At 28.3% G+C, this 24,811-nt stretch overlaps 1 protein-coding gene across 1 annotated transcript; it reads right to left on the bottom strand.

The window, feature by feature from the left end:
• Nucleotides 1-1,268: 1,268 nt before the first annotated feature.
• LOC149062104 (uncharacterized) lies at nucleotides 1,269-24,207 on the bottom strand. Its single transcript, XM_089215209.1, has 4 exons — nucleotides 23,958-24,207; nucleotides 2,067-2,358; nucleotides 1,695-1,798; nucleotides 1,269-1,630 (listed from the first exon to the last, which is right to left on the bottom strand). Exons 1-4 carry the CDS (start codon nucleotides 24,205-24,207, stop codon nucleotides 1,269-1,271), a joined length of 1,008 nt encoding a protein of 335 aa, XP_089071335.1.
• Nucleotides 24,208-24,811: the final 604 nt, after the last annotated feature.

Here is a 24,811-nt window from a genome sequence, read left to right as displayed (position 1 = left end):
CTTATGCATTCATAATTAAGTTTCATTGCGTAAAAATAGACAAAAATCAAATGCGCAGGCAAAATGATACACTATAATGTAATTCAATTTTATAATACATTGCTGCACTTAAAATTGTTTTAAGATTCATAAAAAGTATATCTATTGTATATTAAGTACAGGTGTTGTTATTTGTATACATGGAGGTTTATAACTTTAAAACCAGATTTTGGATGTAATGGCTCGTAAATAAGGAAAAATTCCCACAACTAAATGTAGGTACTAACAATTAATAATAAAAATAACAATAACAAGTACAATGTTTGTATTGTAAGTATACTGTAAATGTTAATATGTGACTGAGATTTATATTTCCATTTTAGTGAATAAATGACATGTGGTACTTTCATTCAAAACCATAGATTGATGATGGCATATACACGAAATATGACAATGTTCACGCGCCTGTTTCTATATTTATCTACACAGACGAATATTACCACACGTTTTATACTTTTTTAACCACCTGCGACCATTTCGCGCAACAGAATGCGCATAACAGAAAGAACAATAACCAAACATTTCGCGGTTTAAGTTGGTTTATTTGTGCACGCACGCATAAATCTCAATACTTATATGCCGTGGCCTCATATAGCTCTCTATAGTTGACCGATGTGGATGTGGAAAATGTGGAGTTGACAATAAAATGTGATATCATCTTTGCAAATTATTATATTATGTACTATTTAATGTCATAAATCATTCGAGTAAAATTATTTTGTATACATACGTTTGAATACTTGTGTACACACCTATAGGCACATTATTGTACATAAATGTATTTTTACATACTTTTATCGACTTATTGACAAGTAATATGCATTTTATCATTGGTACTGAGTATTTTTTATTTTCAAGTGTGGCTTAACCTTTTTATTTAAATGTATATTATTATTATTGGATATTAAATACATTTTATTTTTTATACGGTGTGTAAATTAACATTTAGGGACAAACATTTTGACCAAATGAGAGACGAATAACCAGGGGCGTCATTTCAGTTTTTCTTAGGGTGGGGCAAAATTTTTACCAGCCCTTTGATTATTTAGTTAAAATAATATGTGTATTACAAAGCTCGAAAAAAGAATAACAAAACAAATATTTTTTTTAACTAATGCTATATATATTAAGCAAGAAGAAAAATAAATAATACAGCTAAAAATAATATACTAGTTCATAATATGATATAATAATTAAATTTAAATAAAATAGCAAAAATTAATATAAGCTTAAGCTTTTAAAGGATATCTACGAGATTTCATGTCTGCAAATAAATCAACAGCTTCCTGAAGATCAACTTTTGAAGCTTCATCACCTTCAACAGCAATCATTAGCAAATCGCTCAAGCGCTCATCAGTCATTGTTAGTCTTAAGCATGTTTTTATACGTTTTAATGACGAAAAAAAGCGTTCGTTAGAAGCAGTTGATACAGGTAGAGTCATTAGAATAGAAATAATTTTTAGGGTCTCTGGAAAAGAGTTTGGAATTTCCAACAATTTTTTAGATACGAAAAAAAGATCATGAACTCCATCTTCACGGGTATTATTTTTGTTTTTAGAAAGTAGGTTTTTGGCAATAAGAAATTTAGATTCTAGGAATATAGGATTAAATTTGAAGTAATTATAGTGATCCAAAAAAAGCTTGAAGATGGGGACTTTTGAAGTTAAAGTAATCAGGATCCGAAGAAATAAATATAGTACAGGTTAAAATAATATTGTTGTTAGTGTCATTAAAACGTTTGTCAAGTTCATTCATAAATCTATAAAATAAAATAAATAAATAATTAATTAGTAATTACATAATAACCATGCTAATAAATATTGTATAAAAAAATATAATAAGCGTTGTATAGAAGAATTAAGTTATGCATTGAAAATTAATCTTTTGTTTATATTATACATGCAATAATGCCAAGTAAAAAACAAAATAAGTCCCTAGTTACATTGGTAAGCAATTATTTTAATCATATTTTCAAATCATAACTCATTTAAAATATTTAAAATGTAATAACACTGCAGAACACTTGCCTATCAATTGCTGAATAAAATAATACTTTTAATTCATTCACTGAATTATTTAGTGTGTTATTTGATGTATTCCCTACTGATGATTCAGTAAAGTAGTCTTTGAGCCTTTTATTGAAACATAGTGATCTGCTAGATCTGTGATTTGTAGGAATTCCATTTTTAGTAGCAATTAATTCAGCATTTTTTATTGTATCAACCCAAAATGTATCACTCTGCATTTCATTTAAACTTTGTCTAGTACATTTTATCAGATCAATAGCTGCTGGTAAAATGATACTTGAATTTTGAAGTTCTGTAGAAGCGCAATGTATCTAATCGATAATAGACTATTCACAAATCACAATATTATGATAACAGAGTGTTATCAAAACTAAATACCCATAAATCATAATCACGGTTGGAGGTATCTAGTATCTAATCCGTAATCTTAACACAGATTTTTAAACTAACGTTAGGCGAAAAAGTTTACAATTTCATAATTTAATAACTTTAATGTTTCTAAATTGCTTAAAAATGTAGCGTTCTACAATTATGAGTTTAGGGCGAGTGGTCCACTATGAGTAAGGCTCTATAAATATTTTTATATAGCTCTACTATGAGCGAAGCCACCATTCCAGCGGCCCTGTGCCCCTATCGTACCAAAAATTTGACCGGCCCACAAAAAATCAAGGGTGGGGCAATTGCCCCCGCCTGCCCCCCCCCCCCAAATGACGCCACTGCGAATAACCTGTTTTAACAATTTTACCTATTGAAAATATACCTGAGTATAGGTACCTATTACTTTTATACATCGGCCATAAGAGTATACACTTGATAAATATTTGAAATACTTAAATAAAGTGTATTTTAGTAGGGTGTCAGTTAAAATCGCGAAAAAATAATCGCGAAAGTCAAAATCGCGAAAAAATAATCGCGAAAGTCAAAATCGCGAAAAAAAACAGCGAAAATAAAAATCGCGAACGGTTTTAACAGCGAAAACAATAATAGCGAAAATTAAAATATTCTTTTAAATATATTTTTCACAAAAACCTTACAATACGTCAAAATACTACAAAAAAATACAATTTAAATTTGATATTTTTCCTAAAATTATAATGTGTAAGTATATGAATTTAAAATATTTGAAAAATTGAATAAATAAATAATAAGAAATAACGGACGGCGAACGGACGAAATGCGGACTGATGATTTGTACAAAGTACAAAATGACATTGATTATCTATTGGTATCATTATTATTATTATTTACTATGACAAAGCTTGACAGTTTTTAGGTTTAACTTCGGCTTATCTTTATTACGTGATCCAAAACGCAAGATTACAAAATTACATTATTGATTATCTATATTACTATTATTATAAAGGTATACCCACTAACGAAAATAATTTCTTACTTGTCGCTATTATTGTTTTCGCTGTTAAAACCTTTCGCGATTTTGACTTTCGCGATTTTTTTTTCGCGATTTTCACATGGACTCATTTTAGTAGTATACAAAAATGCACCTATAAATACGTTTTAAAGTATTTTTATTTTCATATTATTGCTAACCATACTCTCATATTTAAAAATTTTAAATAGTTGATGGGTACTGTCAAAACACAATATATTATGTTATTATTGTAAAATTTAAATTGTTCTTATAAGTTGTACCTACAGTATTACATATACAATAAATCTATTACAGCCTCGCTAAGTAGCCTAAGGCATGCATGCATGTTTTTGTTAGCCAAACAAAATAGGTCGATTTTTGTTTTGGTCAATGTATAAACGGTTTCATTTTAAAAACCATTCGCCTAAGGGCACTAATCTTTATTATTTATTTATTATTATTATAATTATTATTTGATAATCACATCATTATTTTTTTATTCCCATTTCTAATTAAATAACACATAGTTTTTTCTAACGATAAATATCTTTATTGCTAAAAAATATTTCAAGATTTAATGTTCATAACAATAATCGTCTTTATTTAATTTATTATTTGACTGCTGACCACCGAGTTGACAGAATTTAATTAAATATGTACATTGTATATCTAAATAAACCAATATGACAATTTTTTTTTACTTTTTAATACATTTACGATTAAATATTAAATAAAAATTTATACTTTTTCAAAATATTTACGAATAATAATATAGGTACCAATTTTATGCCCGATGTCTCTGTATATTTCACTTGTGGATATATAATTATTATATTAGATATTATATGAATAAAGTTATACTGTGCGATTATCATCCAATAAACAATATGTAGCCCGGTAGCCGTATACAACAAGGTTTTCAACCTTTTTGGATCCACTGCTCTCCTGATTTTGAAAATAATTTAAACAGATCTTGTATAAATAATAATAACAATAAAATAATCAAATTTTTATTTCTACTTCAGACGCTGCTCCTTTTTTAATAGGAATACATTTGTATTATAGGCAAATAAATAATTATTATTGCAAGAACATTTTTAAATTCTTATTTAAATAATATGACATCCTGTTTTTCTTAAACCGTTTTAAATTTAAATGTTATATTCAGATGGCTTCTCATTAAATTTTTGGAATATTTTCTCGTTATGTGAAACCAATAGCTATCGATCAATTTAAATTTTAATAATTAAATACAATTTCTTTATCGTTGTTAATATTATGTTATTGATTTCTATTGTAATTTTTTTATTTCATGCTTAAAATAATTGTGTTCATCTTGTACATAACTACATAACCCATAAAACAATCACACGATACGAGTATTTTATTATTTTTATTGATATTTTTTTATGCTAACCATATCGGACTATTTTTTCGTCGAAGTACATATACCTTGTGGCCAGACATATTTTTTCTCTCAGTCTATAACCGGCGGCTGACAATAGCCATTGCATACAATAAATGAAAAAAACCTTAGTGTTACTGAGTGTATAGGTATTGTTTATATTAATGATGTTGTTAAAAACAAATTGTGAGAGAAGATAAATCCTTTATGACGATATTTTGTTCATTATAGCATAGAACTTATATAGCGAGATTTATGATCAAAATTTTACGTAATATATTAGTTTTTTTGTTAAGTGGTTTTTAAGTTTTTTTTTTAAACAAAAGACGATCTATAAAATCTTCTGTATGCATAATATTATAGGTACTTACATTACCTGTTAAATATGCTCAGCCGGTCGTGCTAAAGTGTATAATTTGTGAGCATTACGTAACTATATAATTTTAATAAATACTAATAATAGGTAAGCAGTAAGCACACATTACCTGAACACGATCAACCCCCATGAGTTTCGTAAAATTTGGCATAAATTAGCCACTTATTGTATATTAAACATTTTTTTAGAAGCTGCAAGTATAAGTACGCCCAAAAACAGCAGAAATTGATATAAATATACATGATATTATGAGCTCAAAATAATGCTCTATGCGCGTTTACCATTAATTTTATTCAATTTACTTGTAATGTTTATAACACCTGCTAGATGACCTTTTCGAATGTACTCATTGTACGCTCAATATTACATCGAAATAAATCTTAATATACTACTTTACTGTATAAACTAACTAATAAAAATTATCAATAACAGTGACTATACTACTAGAAAAAAATTGCATCCATGCATTTTCGAAGTAATTTTCTAACTTTTTTATCAATCAAAATTGTTATAAAAATTTACCGAAAAAAATCAAATGACTATTATGACAGTTTGAAATTAGTATAATATTTTAAAAATATGTTTGAAAAGTTTATCGTGTATCGAAATCCATAGAAAATTTAAAGTCATAATAACTAGACTCAGAATCGGCCAAACTCAAATTTCCACAGCTTCCTAATGGCCAAGGAAGAACCTTCAATGTTCAATGTGCCCATCATGCGGTAATCAAGTCACCATCAGCCACATCCTCACTGAATGCCGAACATAAGTACCATAATATCTGAACAAACCACAACTTTTCCGAATCACTAGCAGAAATACTAAGCAATCACCCTTAATTCATAGCAAATATCATCCAGTTCATTGATTGGAAGTTTCTCTGAGACTCAACTTTTCTTAATACTATTTTTTGCAAGCTTATGTGCATTTAAAATTTAATAGCATTATTCCATGTTAATTTCTTATTAAATTAATGTCTTTAAATAACTCTAACACATTTAGGTACCTACCCATATAACAAAATATATTTTACTATTGACTACCCATTATGAAGCGTCGACATTTTTAATGTAAATTATTCTTGGTGAATTGAAATAGAATATGAATTTGTATAAAAATCCGGGCCTTAATAATAATTATAGTATAGGTAACAAAATAATACGTTGTGACAGTCAACCGCCGACGTTCGTTTTAGTACATTTTTTTCTTACATTTCTCGTCCCAATATTCTGTTAAATAATTCTATTTCATCTCTGCTGCAGGTGTACACGTTATTATACACCCCCGCAGTGTAGGTTAACCTAAATATAATAATACAATATACGTGCACACAATATACGCGTCAGAATATGCCCGTCGTATGTGTTCATGTGATATATTTCGTAGATTATATACTGTGTGAAAATCACTCAGGTTTTTTTGTCTCCATTGGAAAAGTGTTTTTATATATATTAGACCCGTTTATACCTAAATAGTATATACCTAACTATGTATATACTATATTATATACATAGTCGTTTCCATGTTCCCTGCGTTAAAAGTAATTTCGGCTACCCAAAAGGTGGGAACTTTTTTTTTTCGTCCAGTTAGTTTTCTTATACACGCATATACGTCCGACATAATGACATAAATAACCATTTTAGTACAGTGCCGTGCTTAGCATTATATTAATGGCACCCTGAGGCATTTTTTCCCCACCCACTCAGGGCCGGCGTGTACAAACGCGTGATGTATACGGTGTGCGATTTTTTGTACGCAAGACACTATATCGTCATTGTTATTATACATGATTTCCGAAAGTTTATTTTTTTTTCTAATTTTTCATAAAAGAAACAAGAAAATCCATAAAAATTTTGTATTTTTATATTTTTAACTATATTTCCTACTATATATTTGTCAAGCCTTTTACTTTTTTTAAAGCGACAACATACATTTTCCTCTTCCAAAAAAGAATATTTTCTCGATGATTTTATTACGTAAAAATGAATTTCAAATCAATAGTTATCAACAACTTGTTTACAGTTTAGACGAGTGAACATTTTTTTATCATGCAAAAAATAATAATACAACCTATAGTATGTATATTATAATTATATACACGGGTGTGTATGAACAGATGGCGTTAAAATAACCACTCCTTATTGTTATATGACGTCCACCCTAAGTGGAATGTTTTTCTTCCCTTAATTTATCATTGTTTATTTTGTTTCAACAAATATACGTTTCAAAACGGGTAGGTAGGTAATATGAACTATAATAACCAATAATTCGTCGTTCTGATTGAAATAAAGTAAAGCTGAATTATTAATTCATATTAAAACATATAATCCATGTAAAATTATTGGTATAGGTACGGCCTGTAATAGTGTAATTATTTAACTGCACATAATATAATACACCTACCTCTAATAATTATTTTGAGGGTAAATATATCTGGTCAACAAATCTCGGTATAACGACCCATTTTGCTTATGTAAATCGAACAATACACAACCACTGATCACGCAAATACATAATTACATTTATAATTTGTAACCAACAACAACAACAACAACGGCAGAGGTACATAATTATATAATATGTCAACGCGTAGTATCACTTTAGAATCTATCATAAAATGTAAAAAAAATAACAAAAATCGTGCAAGCTTAGATACTTCAAACAACTACAATGCCTACCTATGTGTGCATAGCGATATGATTTTATAATTTTCCATTTTTTCCGTGATATATAATAATGAATATTATAATATAAGTATAACTATGCGGAATTGGACTAATGACTGCAATAGACCGTCGTTATCAATAGTGACATCCGGTTTCCTCCCATCAGTTATCTAGGAATCCGTAGGTACCTACGTGTACGGTAGGTTAATGGAACCAGTGGGCCTTCCTTCGATTTTCTCCTATTTAAGCCTCATGGTTGTGTGTATGCACGTTGATGGTTAAAAACAGATAACAATTACAACTACATTATTATAATGATAAAAAATACCTATTGTACGGTATAAAAAACATAATGTATATGTTATTACTATTATATTCATTTTTTCATTACTATTTCAAACGCACAATGGTAATATAATTATTATGCGTTCAATGTTTGTTCCACATTATTATATAATATACGGTTAGGTTACCTGTTTATGTATATATACCTATCTACTAGGTATGTTTCAGTGGCTACTGAACAATTAATATCTATTTTGTCCGGACCATGATGTTTATATAGAAATAAATATGATTTATTATAATTCGAAATAATAATAATGGAACGTTATTCACAGTTAAATTACAATAAAAGTATTATACTATTATTATGTAATATCTTGTCGAAAAAGGTTTTAACGTACTTATTTTTATTGAATCGACAAATCACTACTTGGCCTACACGTTTTTATTTTGTATTTGTTATTATTATTTGTTATAATTATTAATTGCATATTATACAAGATGATTCATCAAGCATGCTCACTCCCCCTTTTTTACTTTAATAATGCAGTTATTCAAAATCTGATTTTTAGAATATTTAAATATACTTGAAGACTATATTTCCAAATTATTTAAATTTGTTTTATCACTTATGTGTCCTATGGCAATACAAACTTTTGTTTTTCAAATGAGAAACCAAATTATTTACTGTAAATTATTTAGTAGATAATTTTTATGTATTGAAATCAAAATTCTAATGAATAGTTTTTAAGTTATTTAACTTTATGTTATAAGCATAAAAAAGTCCATGATTTATGTTTATAAGATATGTGGTGTATGGTGGATTTGAAAATATTAATCATTAATATTAATTTATCAAAATAAAAAAAATTGTAAAAACGACCTAAGTATCATAAATACTAATTCTAATGTTACGTGTAGTTAGTAGTTAATACTTTTGTAAAACGATTTTTAAGGACTATCATCCTTTATACAAACAATTTAATAACTAAGAAACTACACATTAAAATTAAAAAAAAAAAAAAACTATTTACTAAATATTTTACAGTAAAAGGGGGGGGGTCTCATTTGAAAAACAGAAGTTTGTATCACCACAGGACACTCCTTAAGTATTATAAAAATCTCAAGAATTTGAAAATATGGTCTTTGGGTGCATTTGAAAAAACCAAAAATTATAATTTGAATTAATTAATTATTAAAAGAAAAAATGGGGTTGAGCATGCTTGTTGAATATCCTGTATAATTATACTAACTATTATTATATGCGTATTTAATCAAACATAATATATGATTGTGTTAACTAGAAAAGATTGGGAATAAATAATAATTAGCGAGAATATTATAATAGGTAACTAAAAACAGTACACTATTTAACTATTAAATGTTCATTTAATAAATAAAAAAATTAAAACCCTTATAACAGTATTATGGTATTAACCACATATTATTAGCATTAATTATATATTTTACATGATTTCTCACATTTTTAATTTTTAATATTAATGAAAATATAAATATGGTGGTATACTGGTATATATTAGTGTACCTAGACTTTAAATTATACTACTTACATATAGTGTATTTATAAATATAGTGGTAGATTTATCGTTTATGGAGGATTAATACTATGATTTGAGAACTCCGCAGCAAGCAGTGGTAAGATGTATTTTATTTATCTTTACATATTTATACATAAATAATTAAAAAAATATATAAACACACTTAGTTCTTCCTACTAACCTAATCTGCAGAATTATATTACATACCTATGTCCTATATATCATTAGTAATTACTCTTACTGTACCTACACTTACATTAGGGACACTACCAATACCAGATAACACAATAATACATGTATATTAACATTCCGATAAAAACGGTACAGTATAGGTAGGCGGTAGTTATATTTATATTTTTATAATATTTCGATCGCAGATGCTAGGAAAAATAACTTAAATAACACAATAATTCAATTTTGTATCCAAGCGACTAGGTATGATTTTCATTATGATTCTAAAAAATAATGGTAAAATTAAATTACAGAAATACGAAACGATTATCATCTATAATGTAATATTATACCCGTTTGTACACCGTACACCTATATAAAGGCAAGTGTATATCATGTATGTAGTATTTATATAATATAAATGTGGATAATGTACCTATCTATAATGGTACTCGTCGAACAATAAATAAAATAGATTAGACATTTTTTTAGTAGATGTAAGTATTATGTATATAATATATGTTTCATTGGACATTCTACCGAATGGGCAGACAAGTATTTGAAAAACGTAAAATAATCACCGCATAAAAACTAACACCATTTAGATTATCATAAATGATAACTATATAATATAAATTACTGTATCTATATGATATATAATAGTAACTACTGAAGCTTATACCTTCAGTTTTAATTCGGTATCGGAAATATAAAAACCTGGAAAAGCTGCAAGTACCATAAATCGTGATGATGAAGGCACTTACATTTATTAAGATAAGAATAAATAGTATGGTGCCCCATTATGGGTTCCTGTAGCAGCCTGCCTATCCGTAATGGCCCCGTCCTCTACCTGTTTCTTGTTTAATTTTTTTTTATTATTATTAGTGTTTTTCATTTTATTTTTTGCCCCGTAAAGAACATCCCCTTAATCGTCGATCCCAACCAGATGGTCTTTTTTCTTTTATCTTTTCTTTCTCTATTTTCGAATAACAGTAGGTATTCGTCACGCACCGACCGTTGTTAATAGCGCTCACCATCACAATACACATGTATGTATATATTTTATCTGCAACACAATGCGTATACATAATATCGTATTTAGTTGTACACGATTCGTTTGTACATTTCTTTTCCTCCCACACCGTAAAACATCAGCCATAACTATACATATTTCTCTCTGTCACAATTCTCCATCCTCCCCCCCCCCCCCCGTCCTAACCTCCGATACACACTTACACACATACAAACACCCACACACACAAACACACACATACTTACAATGTTAATGAGTCCTGCGAGACCTAACCTGTTGCCTCGCAGTCGGTACACCCTCCTAATTCTACTGGTCCGAATTGAGAAGTAAAGTAATTTTCAAGAAAATAGACTTCGTTAAAACGTCTGGTGAGCTGAAACGTTCTGACAACCTTAATAAATTGAAACGCGGGGTAGAGATGTTTAAACGAATTACGGTTCTCGCGAGCGCTCGCTCTTTCTCCCTCCTTCTCTCTCACTCTGTCGTTCATCTTATGCATATATGTGTATATGAGATATATACTTTTAACATACTACAAGATGGCCGTATAGTTAATAGTACCGGTTTTTCGATTAGTAAATATATACACTAAATGTTTAGTATATAAATACATTAAAAAAGGGTTTTTATAATTAAAATGAATTCAAAATAATCAACTGTAATATATATTCAACGATTCTGAGTACAATTATTGTATTCCATGCAGTTCAAACCGTTTATTTTCAAATATTTCTATTAATATATAGCTGTAAATAATAGTATTAATATGTTGAAGCTAAAAATGAATAGGTATAAGTGACAAGGTAATCATAAAATAGTAATATAAGTACACATCAAATGAAGTTAAAAAGTGTATACAATCACAATATAATGTTACTAAAGTGGATTAATCAAGTTCTATAAAGTTAAATTATTAACCATACATGTACAATCGCCTATCGCCTATAAATGATATACATATATAATACATATATTTTATACCATTAAACACATACCAAATAATGGAATCTGTAGATTATAATATATGCGTCGTAGGCACTTTAATCCACCTTTATCCTACAACTTTTGAAAGGTTTTTTTTTATTTTATTGGGTATAGCTTGCTGATACTAAATTACCAGTAGGTGTCATATAAAAATAGTAAAATAGTTAGGTATAACTAAAACAAAACAATTATATTTTGGTTGTAATTCAAAAATTATAAAGGTTATTGTTTATAGGTAATGTTCACATTTGAAATTTTTAACTTTTTATTTTTAGTATTTTTCGTTGGTATATGATAAAATTGTTGTTAGTAAGTTAAAAAGCTTGACGATTTAATATTCATACAATTATTAGAACCTACATCAAAAGTTGCTGTTACAACTATTCAAAAATATCTAAAATACACATTAAAATTCTAATACCTAACTGAAATTTTTGTATTAGATATTTTGTTGTTTTTCAAAAAATGCATTGACCATAGAATCTTGAAACAATTCGCAATCATGTTTGTCGTTTATTATTATTTTTTATAAAATGAAATTTAAAAAAAAATTCACACATTCAATTGTCAAATCAATACATATTGATCGCTTGGCTCAGAATCTAAAATATTTAAGTTAACATTGAGCTACTAGCTACTTATACCATGAAATATATTAACATAGTTCTACAGAAGGTATATCAAAATTGTCTTTTATGCTATAGGTACCTATAATAACAATAATATAAATTATAATAATATGGTAAAATATTATAATTATTATACATATTATGCGATGTTTTGTAGAAAATTAGTTCAACACACCGCATTACAAAAAGAAAAAAAATAACTTATGATAATATAAATAAATTGCATACTGTTAGAAATAGCATAGAGGTAAAGCTATACTTATGACTATAGGCTGTGCATTTTCTGAATAGTTTTTCGTATTTAATGATTTATCATTGAATTAAAATTTCATCAAAACGACCTACTCAATGTGAAAAGATACTCCTGAAACCTACTTTAACGACTATCTATTATATTTCTATTTTTTGTATTTGTACTTATCATTTTTTAACACCTTTATAAATTTGAATGAAAAATGTTCAATAATTAATTTTCTCAATACAAGAGATAAAATAATTTGCGTTTTACGAATAATACCATGGATCATGCGGTCATGTGTGTAGGTATTTATAAATTATAAATTATAAGGTACTAAAAGTGTATATTTCATTTTTACTATGCAATTATACTTTTAATTTTTAATTACCTATTTCAATAAAAACTATTTAAACGATGTATGAATAACGTGACAATAATAAGCGCAACGAATGTCATGTGGATGATTCCTAGTGATTAATGAAAATACAATTTAAGGTAACGTGTGTTGAGAATCGAAAAAGTTTCAATTGGACATTTCGGTCAAGCAATAACAAACAATGGATTTTGGCAAGTATAATAGCGTTCGGGTTCTATAGTCATCATTGTCGTTATATTGCGCATTATATATAATATTATGATGGATAAGGTGCAGACGTGAAGTTAACCGTCGTATTTCTTATAACAGATATTACGTTTGTTTAAAACGAATCCGCTGAAAACCGCGTAAATTACGAACACGTGGACAACATTAGGTAATAAATAACTCATGTATTTCTCACTGACATCGTAAAAAAAATCACATACCACTAGACACTTTAGTGATGGTTTAGGTTATAATAAGATGGGTACCTATTACGCAGTATGCATTTCTGATACATAGAGTAACAATTTTTTAAGAAGTCTCATTATGTGAATTACTTTCCTATTATGTAAGTTTTATTAAAAAGCAGTTATGCCCAAATCCCCTGAAAATGTGAGTTTGTGTTTCAAAATTTCAGTTGTTTGTGGTACCGTGTAAATTGTTGAAATTTTAAACTAAATATAAAAACACAGTTGTGTTTTAATGACACTATTTTAAGTGTGTCTATATGAATGTTTTAAATAAATCTAATTTTATGCTACAAGCGGAAAACACGAAACCATGCAGTGCCGCTTAAGACATTTCATTACATAAATACATTCAATTAATGTCATTGGGTAAATTAAAAAATAAATAATTTTTTGGGTTTAAAACTTGCTAATAGAGTCATTATTGCTGTCTTATCATTCGTTATTATCATTATCATTCGTTATTATTCGTTGCAGCCAGCAGGGCACGAACATTCCCTTTCAACGAGGAGGCTCCGATGCACGTTTCAATCTAAATATACAGATTTATTGGGGATAATTAATTTATCTAAGTGGCTGGTACCAATGGTACCAATGGTTTGGTACAAAAATGCAATTAAAAAAATTTAGCCGTCGATAGCTGTTGCCAAAATCTTTATCGATATTCAATATTCATATAGGATCACAGAATTTGAAACTGGCTTGAAATAATATCTTTAATTTCTCAGCATAATGGGTTCCCATTGCGATGGAAACAGTAATGAAATACACCTCGGTACCTAAATATAATAATTGTTCTAGTATATTTGTATAATATTTGTGTAATTGATAATTGTCGAGCCGTCATAGTATAACTGTCTAAAATCTAATAAAAAAAAGTACCTACTATTGTTTAGTTTTCACTAAAATGCCGTAAAAATACGACCAAGAATTAACTTTAAAAAAAGGTTGGACCGCAAGACTGTGAAAATGGCCTGAGTATATATATTATTTCAAATATATTATTATTAAATTTCAATCGATTTTATTTTCATCAATATCATATAGGTACATAATAAACGGTTGATAAATAATATAATTTTAAAATATTTTTACCAAAAATCAAGGTCATTCAAATCGGATTTTTTTACATAATATAAAATATTTATTCTTATAGAAACAATAAACACGGGCGAAAAGGGTATTTGCAGGATACCTCCATTTGCCCATCCCTATAATAGCTGTTACGTGTGAAGTACGCATAATATTATATTTTCATATACAGACGTAGTCCACGTATAAAATAACACCACCCTGAACGAAGCGAGTGGTTACGCGTTTCGTCGACACGACATAATATTTCACGGGGTGAGTGTGTATGTGTTTTATAATAACACGTCGTCGTGTTATTCGATAGTATTCTATTATTGCGCGTACCGTACCGCGGTCGGTCCCGCGTAATGTTCTCGGCAATAATAAAAACTAGTCCATGTTATACGACGTACAACAACAGTAATATTATGTAATATGTATCTCGAAGAGACTGTTTCCGAAGAAGAAACGACAACGCAAACGATCGACGGACAGATGTGGTTTATTGCCGGCCAGTCGTGCCGGCGTTGGTGGCTATCCGACACACACACGCACACACTCACACACACCTTCGCGGGCGCCTAAACGACGTCATCCTCCTCCGCACATATTACATGTATTGCGGGCGGTTTTTTTTCTCCTGCCCCGCCAATCTTCCGGTCCGCGTTCGCCAAAGATATAATGCGATAAAATAACGAGCAGTGACGGGTGCGCTAAGCGAAGGGACCATTTGTGTGTCGGCGAGCAAACGAAATGAAATAGCTCGATGATGGAACAACAACGGCACTCAGCGCAATATGCTGCCCACGAGGCCAAATATCATTTCGACGACTCCTCGTACGTTATGATAATATTGCGGTTTCGGTCGGATGCCGTTGGCTGGTTTTTTTTTTTATATATATATTTTTGAACATTTCTTTTTTTTTTCACTCGGGTTTCTCGCCGCCCGCCCCCGGATCGCGTCTTGGCAAGGGTCACGTTGCGAATTTCAATTCGTGAACGGAGACCCAGCCCGCGCAGTTCTCGATTTCTTTATTGTTTTTTGGAGTATGCCTTTTACGACGCCGCCGCCGCGGTTTACGTTGTTCGTTTTTTCATCGTTATCGCATTTTCACTGCACGTTGCGCGCGGGTGGCATAAAAATTTCGTCCGACAATACTGAATTATTATACGCACAGATTTACAATATTTTCAGCAGCGATGTATAACAGTTTGTATACAGGGTGATTTTTCAAACATGCTTACCCTCTAATAATACTTTTATTCAAATTCTGATTTTTGGAATTTTAAGTATACCTAAAAACCATATTTTTAAATTCCCTAATTTTTTGTACTGCTTAAAGAGTTTTCTGTTACGATACAAACTTAAATACTTGATCAAATTACAACCTCTTCTTCTTTTTTTGTAAATTATGGGCATGGACCAGTTGGGCTTAAAACAAAATTTTTGTTTTAGGTCAGTATACAAATTTCGCTACTTAAATGTTAAATATAATATGTTATTCAACAAAAACAAATTTAGAATTTTTATGTACTTGTGAAAAAATATTTGTTGGTGGAACTTTTCAATACAAATACGGAAAAATTACCTATTATAACAACAGGACGAACGAGAGTGGCTGTAGCAAAGCCTAGTCGAGAAGTAAATTCATGCGACAATAACTGTGCCTCCAGTCTGTTGTAATAAGCTTTTAATTGTTAGTACTTAAAAATTAGGTTAATTAAACAATTATAGGTAATAAGAAATATCATAACAAATAAAATAAAACAACAACAAAAAGCATACAAGTAGGCTAGGATAAACAATAATATACATTATGCAAGTTAAAAAGATGCAGTAAAAAGAAATGTTAGTATGTAAAAACTAGGTTAAGAAAACATTTATTTTGTAAACAAGTTATTCATTATTTTTTACATTATTCATCAAAATTGAAGATGTGTATATAAGGGAGTTGTTAAAACAGAAAAGAGGTCAGTTGGCGGTAGTCGTGTGACTCGATTACCACTGACCACCAGTGTCAGAGCCAGGTGGTGATCGTGTGATTCGATCGCCACTGGACGTCAAAGTGTTCAATAAAAGTGCTTATAATTAATTTGTTCGTTTATTTGTGTACGTTCGAGTAATCGGCGTATACGAAAAGCCATTTCTGTAGTTTTATAACTCAACCTTATGCTATTAATAAATGATTCAGTATACGCCTTTAAAAAGACCTTCTCCGAAAATTTTAAATTTAATAATTTGTAAAATTTCTTATAATTAAATAAATGATGACGGCATTGCGAAAAATTTTCAATTCCCGTGACGCCGTTAATTCAAAAATGAAAAATAATTAGGTAAAATAGTGTATTTTATTAATTGGCATTTAAATATAGCAATATCGTGAGTCGTGACTTTACCATTGCACGAAAGTAGATAATAATCTAATTTATTGATAAATAATAAAATACAAATATATTATACAAAGTAAGAATATAAATTAAATTTTAAACCTGAGACGTGATTATTCTTAATCTAAATTGATGACCTAAGAGAAGAGAAAAACATTTTTAAATTAAATCTTCTGTCAAAAAATTATTATTATTTAAAAAAAAAAACATTTTAGGTAGGTACCTATTAATGTTTTCCAACTTCACGAATAGATATTTATTAATTTCTAAACATAAATTCTATAATATTTGTATGAATTAAAATGTATTATATATTAATAAACAGAACGAAATGAAGTTATTATACCTATACACCAAAGAGTGATAAACGGTTTATGTGATGCGTAGGTACGGAGTTTACGACACCGTCGTACCACTAATTTAAGTGGCATACGAAATTAAAATGTAAAACTATTTACTATTACTAACGACTTATTTTTACTTTACTTTTAGATGAATATAATTAAAATTAAAAAACCAGTAAACTAAAATATATGATATTTTTATTAATGGTAGTAATGACAACCCTGACATTTTTTAATATGGCTTTATTTTAGAAACTATTACAATCTATACAGTTGTATAACAAATAATAATTATGGTAGTAACGAGAAAAACTAAGAGTGTTTAATGGCATGGTAGGAAATCTCACATTAGGGACACCTAGTGGCTTTACATTCAAAATAATTTACAATTTATATACAATTTTCAAGTTACGGCACCAGTTTTGCTTGAGTCGTCCGGTTGAATTTTCAGGTAGTGCTGCAGGTATGGCAAGGTCTCTAATTAGCTAGTTGGGGTTGGATTGTAGTTTTGCGTAGAAGTGTTTGTAGTATATGGTATTAGGGTAGCAGTTACGTTGACAGTGCAGATTTTTAAGGTTACATTTAATTTTAGTTTATTTTTTTATTGCAGGAGATATACCAGGAAACTTCAGTGATTATACGACAACAGATATTTTGGAATGCTTTATAGATAGTTCTCTTAATTGATATTTTAGTAGAACTCCATATTACTATTCCGTAGTACATCTAGAGTGGTTGTAGGGGAGTTTTATATAGTAGGTTAAAGGTTTAAGGGGTAATGTTAGGTTTGAGATGAAAAAAAAAATAAGTCATTTATATTAAAAGCAAGAAAAGTTTGTTTTTGAACGCAAATAAAAAGTAATATATATTAATGTATAATTTATGGTATAGGTAAACTAAGTAGTAGGCTTTACACTATCTTTATAAGTGTAGATACAATGCTACCTAACTATCATTGGTGCCCTGGCCCCAGGAACAATCATTTTTATTATCTATTCAACATAATAATTAACACAACTTCTTAGAAAGCTACGATATCACATATTCACATGCTTTATTTAACCGATACTAAAATCGCTCGATATATTCCTAAAAATTTCTTAATTACAAGGAAAAATGAACGCTATATTATATGCATTATTCATGTTCACATTTTATATTGTGGTTAACAGATGAATCTTATTAAAAATTCAAATAAAATATTTTTTTTAACTATAAAAATAATATCATATGGTATTTAAATCAAATAGCTATATATTTTCAATTTAATAATTCCTAAATAAACTAAAACAATAATTAGTATAAATAAAAATAAATAAATAAATAATGTAAAAATTAACAAAAAATTATTTAAACGATGTATAGAAACATAATATATTCTAAGGCAAAATATTTAATAAATACAATAATGGATAAAAATTGCATAATTTACATAAATATCATTTCCTACTTCCAAATAAAAAAATTAGAATCCAGATTGGTAGAGTTTATATTCCTGAGCTACATAGACACAATTAGTGTTTGAGATTTGGGGGCTAAAACTCAATTTTAATGACGTTGAATAAGCTTTAGAACAACATTTTGAAAAATTTTGGGGGCTCATCCCCAAAATCCCCCCCTATTTGCGCCTATGCTGAGGTATGGAAACTTTGTCTTTAATATAAAATAAATAATATCGATAAAACTAATGAAGTATCGTTATATAATTATGACTGTAAATAATTATTGATTATGTTTTACATAGAAAGAAACAAATTATGTTTTTTTGCTTGCATGTAAGAAATTTAATTTTTCAATTCAACTTAAATATCAGGGAATATTGTGTATACATTTCAGGTTGAATAATTTTCATATTCTTTTGTTTCGTACATTTTTTTTTAAATTCAATGATCAGTGCAGGCTCTCACAAAATTCTAATTCTGAATTCACTAGCTTTGTCATACAATGCAAGTCAATTGATTTAATATTTTTTACAAACAAAATCCGAATTAGTCTTTAAATTTATAACTCACCTTTGATATTCAATTGAGAAATAAGTGCATCCATTATACTAAAAATTATTAATATTTATTTTCTAATTTTGTTCTCATCAGAAAATATTATTTTACTACCAACTTCTTCATCAGAAGTATGTCCATATATAAGGTTTACACCTAAATTCTATTTTCTTTCCAAGATATAATGGATTTACACTAGCTCGCGAGAAACCAATTTAATTAATGATGATTTTTTAAAGTTGTGTCGACCATTCTTAAAGTGGATACTTAAACAATTAAAATAAAGACAGAATCGAATGATTTCTCTAGAGCTGTAAGAATACCTGCAATCTTAATTTTATTGATTTGCAAACTAAATGCAGTGCTGACCAAAGTATCTACGATTCAGACGTAGGTATGTTTTTAAAAAGGTGTAGTATTACAGATTTTATCAAACTATCTGACATGTAATACTTAAGATAGATATAAAATAAAAAATTTTTAAATAAATTAAAAACAACAAAATATTAATCAATCTTTTAATCCGGTGCCCTAGGCCATTTGCCTCCTCGCCGCTCACCATTTATCACAGGCATGTGTAGATGCAACCGAATAAACAGGTTTCACTCGTTATAAAATTAATATATTTAGTATTTTATAATTTTATTGAATTTTTAACTTGTTAGATTTATTTTAATTTAATGCAGAATACTTACACTATAGTATATATATATAGTATTATACACCACCGTTATTAAATGTTAAACGTTTTAATTTCGGAAACACAAACGCACACTGTCTAAATTATATACAATTATAACGTTGAATTCACTAGGTAGTGATTTTATACAATAATATTGTTTCAATAACTTTTAAAGGAAACTCATTGTACGCAATTGTTGCATTTTGTTTTCAGACAGTCGTGCCGGTTATAATGATTATAGAAATAGGGTTTTCAGATGAATTGTTTTTAATTACTTTGAATTATAAAATAAATCTAAATAATGTATTATGCATTGTTTAAAATCAAAAGCACAAAGTAGGTTAAGTACGTCTATATACGGTTCAAACAATACTATTATTCTACTTGAAAATTGGAAAGTATACACTGTATAAACAATAAACCCTAAATTATTATACTTATACAGGTAGAGGTGAGCTGCAGACCTGCTGTTCACCTTTGACTTTGGTAGGTAGGTCACTCGTAAAAATATAAAATGTACATAAAAAATAATAAACGTATAGCATTAATATTAATTAATATATTTTGTAATAATATTTCGATTTTAATTTTTCATTTAATATTTGTGTGATAAATCATAACACGTGTTAGTTTGTTCGCTCTGGTTGGCAGGTTAAACTTTAGTATGAACAATGAACATCAACAACACGAGTATATCGAGTGTGTGTGTATAACATGTATAGGTATGTATGCCCACAATAGTTAATAATGATAAATTATAAATACAAACTGTTTCGGATGACTAAATAAATATAGGCACAGAAGTAAAAACAGTACCTAATTCGGTAGGTATTTTGAATTTTGAGTAGTAATTATTATACCATACGTAAATACTATTTACGCGTAGATTGAAAGTTTTAATTACCATAACAACCACCGTAACATAACAAACAAAGTTTGATTTTCGAACTTCCTATTTTACATTCATAGATTCGTTCCTATATAGCGATAATGGTTTTAAATCGTTTACACGAATATATTAAACAACGAAATACCTTCAATAATAGTCTCATACAATTTTTAATTTTACCAATACAACAAAATTTTGTATACCTACTGAAATGCAAATCTAATGGATTCGTTTGTTAGCACATAGTTGAAATTACCTACAATTCATTAAGAATTTAAACGTGTTATAGGTACATTGAATGTAAATAAAAATAAAATTTTTGATTATACTTGAAGGTGTCTATATATATTTAAAAGAAGGTCAAAATACGACTCTTGTATGTAATTTCTTTCAAAAAATGTAATTTTTGTTATTGGAATTTAAAAAAAAAAAAAACTAATTGCTCAGAGCTCAAAATTGTAAAAGTGTGCGTCGTGTATGTATGGTAATATGAGATAATTCAGTGTATAATTATGCCATTATGCTTGTAATTATTATTATTATTTTACGCGTTGTTCAGTAGATGTATATAATAATAAACTATAATTAGAATATTAAAGTAGGTATACATAATGCAAATTTAACAAACACATCTTATAAGATACGTGCGGTACAAACTAGTTTAAGTTTATGATGAATTTAAAAAACCAGTAATTATCTAGTAATTATTATTGTTATTTATTATACTGAGAAGGTGTACCTATGAATATTTCAAATATTTACCGACAGTAATAATTTTATTTAGATGTTTAATAAAATATTATAAAACTGATAGATATTTCAAAATGATAACGTTGGTATATTTTATTACACGATTTAAATTAATATGTGCATTCACACAACATGTTATATAATTTATGTAGGTATAGACTAACCACGTAGATCATAATATAAGGTTTGTAAATTGTTTTAGAGTGTATACAAAAGTTTGAATATATTATATTTCTTATCACTGAATGGTATGATAAATGAACATGTCGAGTGATGACGTTTTACATTTCAGTTGCAACAAAACTCGGAGTGCAGCTCGATTATAATAAATTTAAAATTTCTCCGTTTTTTCAAATTTAAAAAAGAAGTTGTATAAACAATATCTATTGTGAATGAAATCAAATTTATTTATAATTTTTAAGAAGCATTACATTTTCTATCACTCAAGAAAGAGGCTTGTATTTAAACAAACTATCTGGACTGAACCACTAAACCTAGACAGTCTGCCCAGTCCCCAGTCTGGTATAGTTTACTTTAAGTATGATCCGTTTTAGTTTATTCCTTTTTCCTTCTTTCAATATTTTCATAAATGTATTCATCACAGATTATTTTTTCATTGGTTAGTGGATAGAATAGGCCTGAAGATATTTGTATTACTGAATGATACGGCACAAGAACCGTTGGCAAGTATTATGGTTGCAGAGCCACTGTAGTCGTTTAATTTATTTATTCTACATCTACGTTTATGATAACATTACATTCAATTTAGAGTGTGAATTTAAGTAGGTATTATAATCATTATTTTATTAAACAACACGAGTAAATTATAACATTGAATATTTTTATTTTTATAACTTAATAATATATTTTTAGGCACTTTTAATATACAGGGTGTCCCGTGTGGATTTACTCATTGCGATATCTCCTGAAATAATGGAGATATCGTAATTCTGATTTTTTATTAAGACTCACAATGGTAAGCACTACAAGTAATTAATTTTTTAATGTTTTGGTAAAAAAGTTAAAAAAATATATTTTTTAAATTAGTTATTTAAAAAAATATTGAAGATAGCCCTTTTGTAGAGTTCATTTTTCTGAAAATATTGACGTTTCAACATTTTAATTTCATTAATCTCCTGATTTTTAATAATTTTTCTAGTTTTTAGAAAAACTGTGAATTATTAATTGATACCTGTCCTACCATAGTAGTGTGATTAAGGGCCAGAGTCCATAAAATAAATATTGTAGTGAACCATCATTTTAAAGTTTTGATATTATAATCTTGTATCGTTTTCTGATAATATTTGATTAATATTATTGATCAAAAAATTATCGTCTGATAACAATATTCAATAGACCAGGAGTCAGGAATTACAATTATAAAATATTATGTCTATCATTTCATTTTAATAATTAAATTATTATTCTTGCTATTTACTATTTAGTTGTATTATAAATTCTAAATCATAAATTTATTTGTTAAGTACCATTAACATTATTATACTTAATATACTTATAAAAAAGTTAAAAAATTATTATTTTTAATCAAGTACCAAAGATCAACATGTGCTTTGAATTTTAAATAAAATTAATAGCTATCTTATGAAAAATCATTATGTACATCTTTGTGATACTAGTAATCAGGGGTTAAAGTGGAGGGGGGACACAGGAGGACTCAGTCCCCTTACCTCTGACGGCGGTTAAAAAGCGTCCCCTTTAACAAATTAGGATTTTATACATTAGACATTATACATAAAATTATATATGGAACGCTTAAAACTTTTTGGAAACATTAGTCCCCTCTGGAATTTTTTCCCACTTTAACGTGGTAAATAACTACTCACTTTAATATGTATGTATTATAATAATTATAATCAACATTTAACGTTGCAATATCATACCATTTTATTTTAAGGACGTTCGAATGTACTCATGTTTATACTCTATAATGGTCTATTATACTAATTTAAAGTAGTAAAATATTAAAATGTATGATACTTGTGATACTACGTGTATACATACCTAGTACGAATACGAACTTTACTTTTCAGAAAAAGGAACAGGAAATTTACTAAATTAAAATGTAAGTACCAAGCATAATTTTGACTTTATGTAACATTTAATTAATAACAATTTTTTTTCAGCATATGTTCAAATTGTTTTCCACTGTTGTTGATGCAATATTCAAACCTTTGTGGAATAGACTCATAAACACTATTTAGCATACCTGATGATATACTTTCACATGCATTTTTAATGCGCTGTATCAAATCATCTAATGAAGTTGGTTGGGTGGCGTACACTTTATCTTTAAGGTACCCCCACAAAAAAAAATCAAGAGGAGTCAAATCTGGCGAACGAGGAGGCCATAATAATGGTCCATTTGTACCAATCCATTTTTCAGGGAACTGACTATGCAACCATTCTCTGACTATGCAACTGTTGTGAGGAGGAGCACCGTCTTGTTGTAGCCACATTTCTTTGCGTACATTTAGAGGTACCCGTTCCAATAAGATGGGCAATTCGTTTGACAAAAAATTCAAATATTTCACACCTGTTAAAAATATACTTTAAAAATATAATATTTATCATACAGAATATACATATGTATAATAGTATAATACATTGTGTTTTTAAGATCTAAAAAATGTCATCTTTGCCTTTCATCACAATACATTAAATATCTTATAATATACCGTTAAATAACCTAGTACTTAATTTTAATACTTAATAAGAAATCAATAATACATTTTATTGTTTTTGATGTTTAATAAAATGTATTGCATATTTTAGATGTTTGTGTATTTTTGTAAACTTTAACTCATAACTTATGCCCCAATATTTTACTTATGGTACCTAATTTACCTGTTAAATTTCCATCATAAAAATATGGACCAATTATTTGTCCATTTACAATTCCACACCAAACATTGATTTTCCACCTGACTTGATGCTGTGTTTCATGCATCCTCTGACCAATAATGAGAATTTCGACGATTCATTACACCATTATTACAAAATTTGCTTTCATCGGTCCATAAGATTTTTGAAAAGATACTTTTATCCAATTCATACAAAACA

Source organism: Diuraphis noxia, unplaced genomic scaffold (assembly GCF_037042655.1).
Source record: "Diuraphis noxia isolate RWA-SAM2 unplaced genomic scaffold, SU_Dnox_SAM2 contig0001, whole genome shotgun sequence".
NCBI lineage: Eukaryota > Metazoa > Arthropoda > Insecta > Hemiptera > Aphididae > Diuraphis > Diuraphis noxia.
This window is presented reverse-complemented; position numbering and strand designations above follow the sequence as displayed.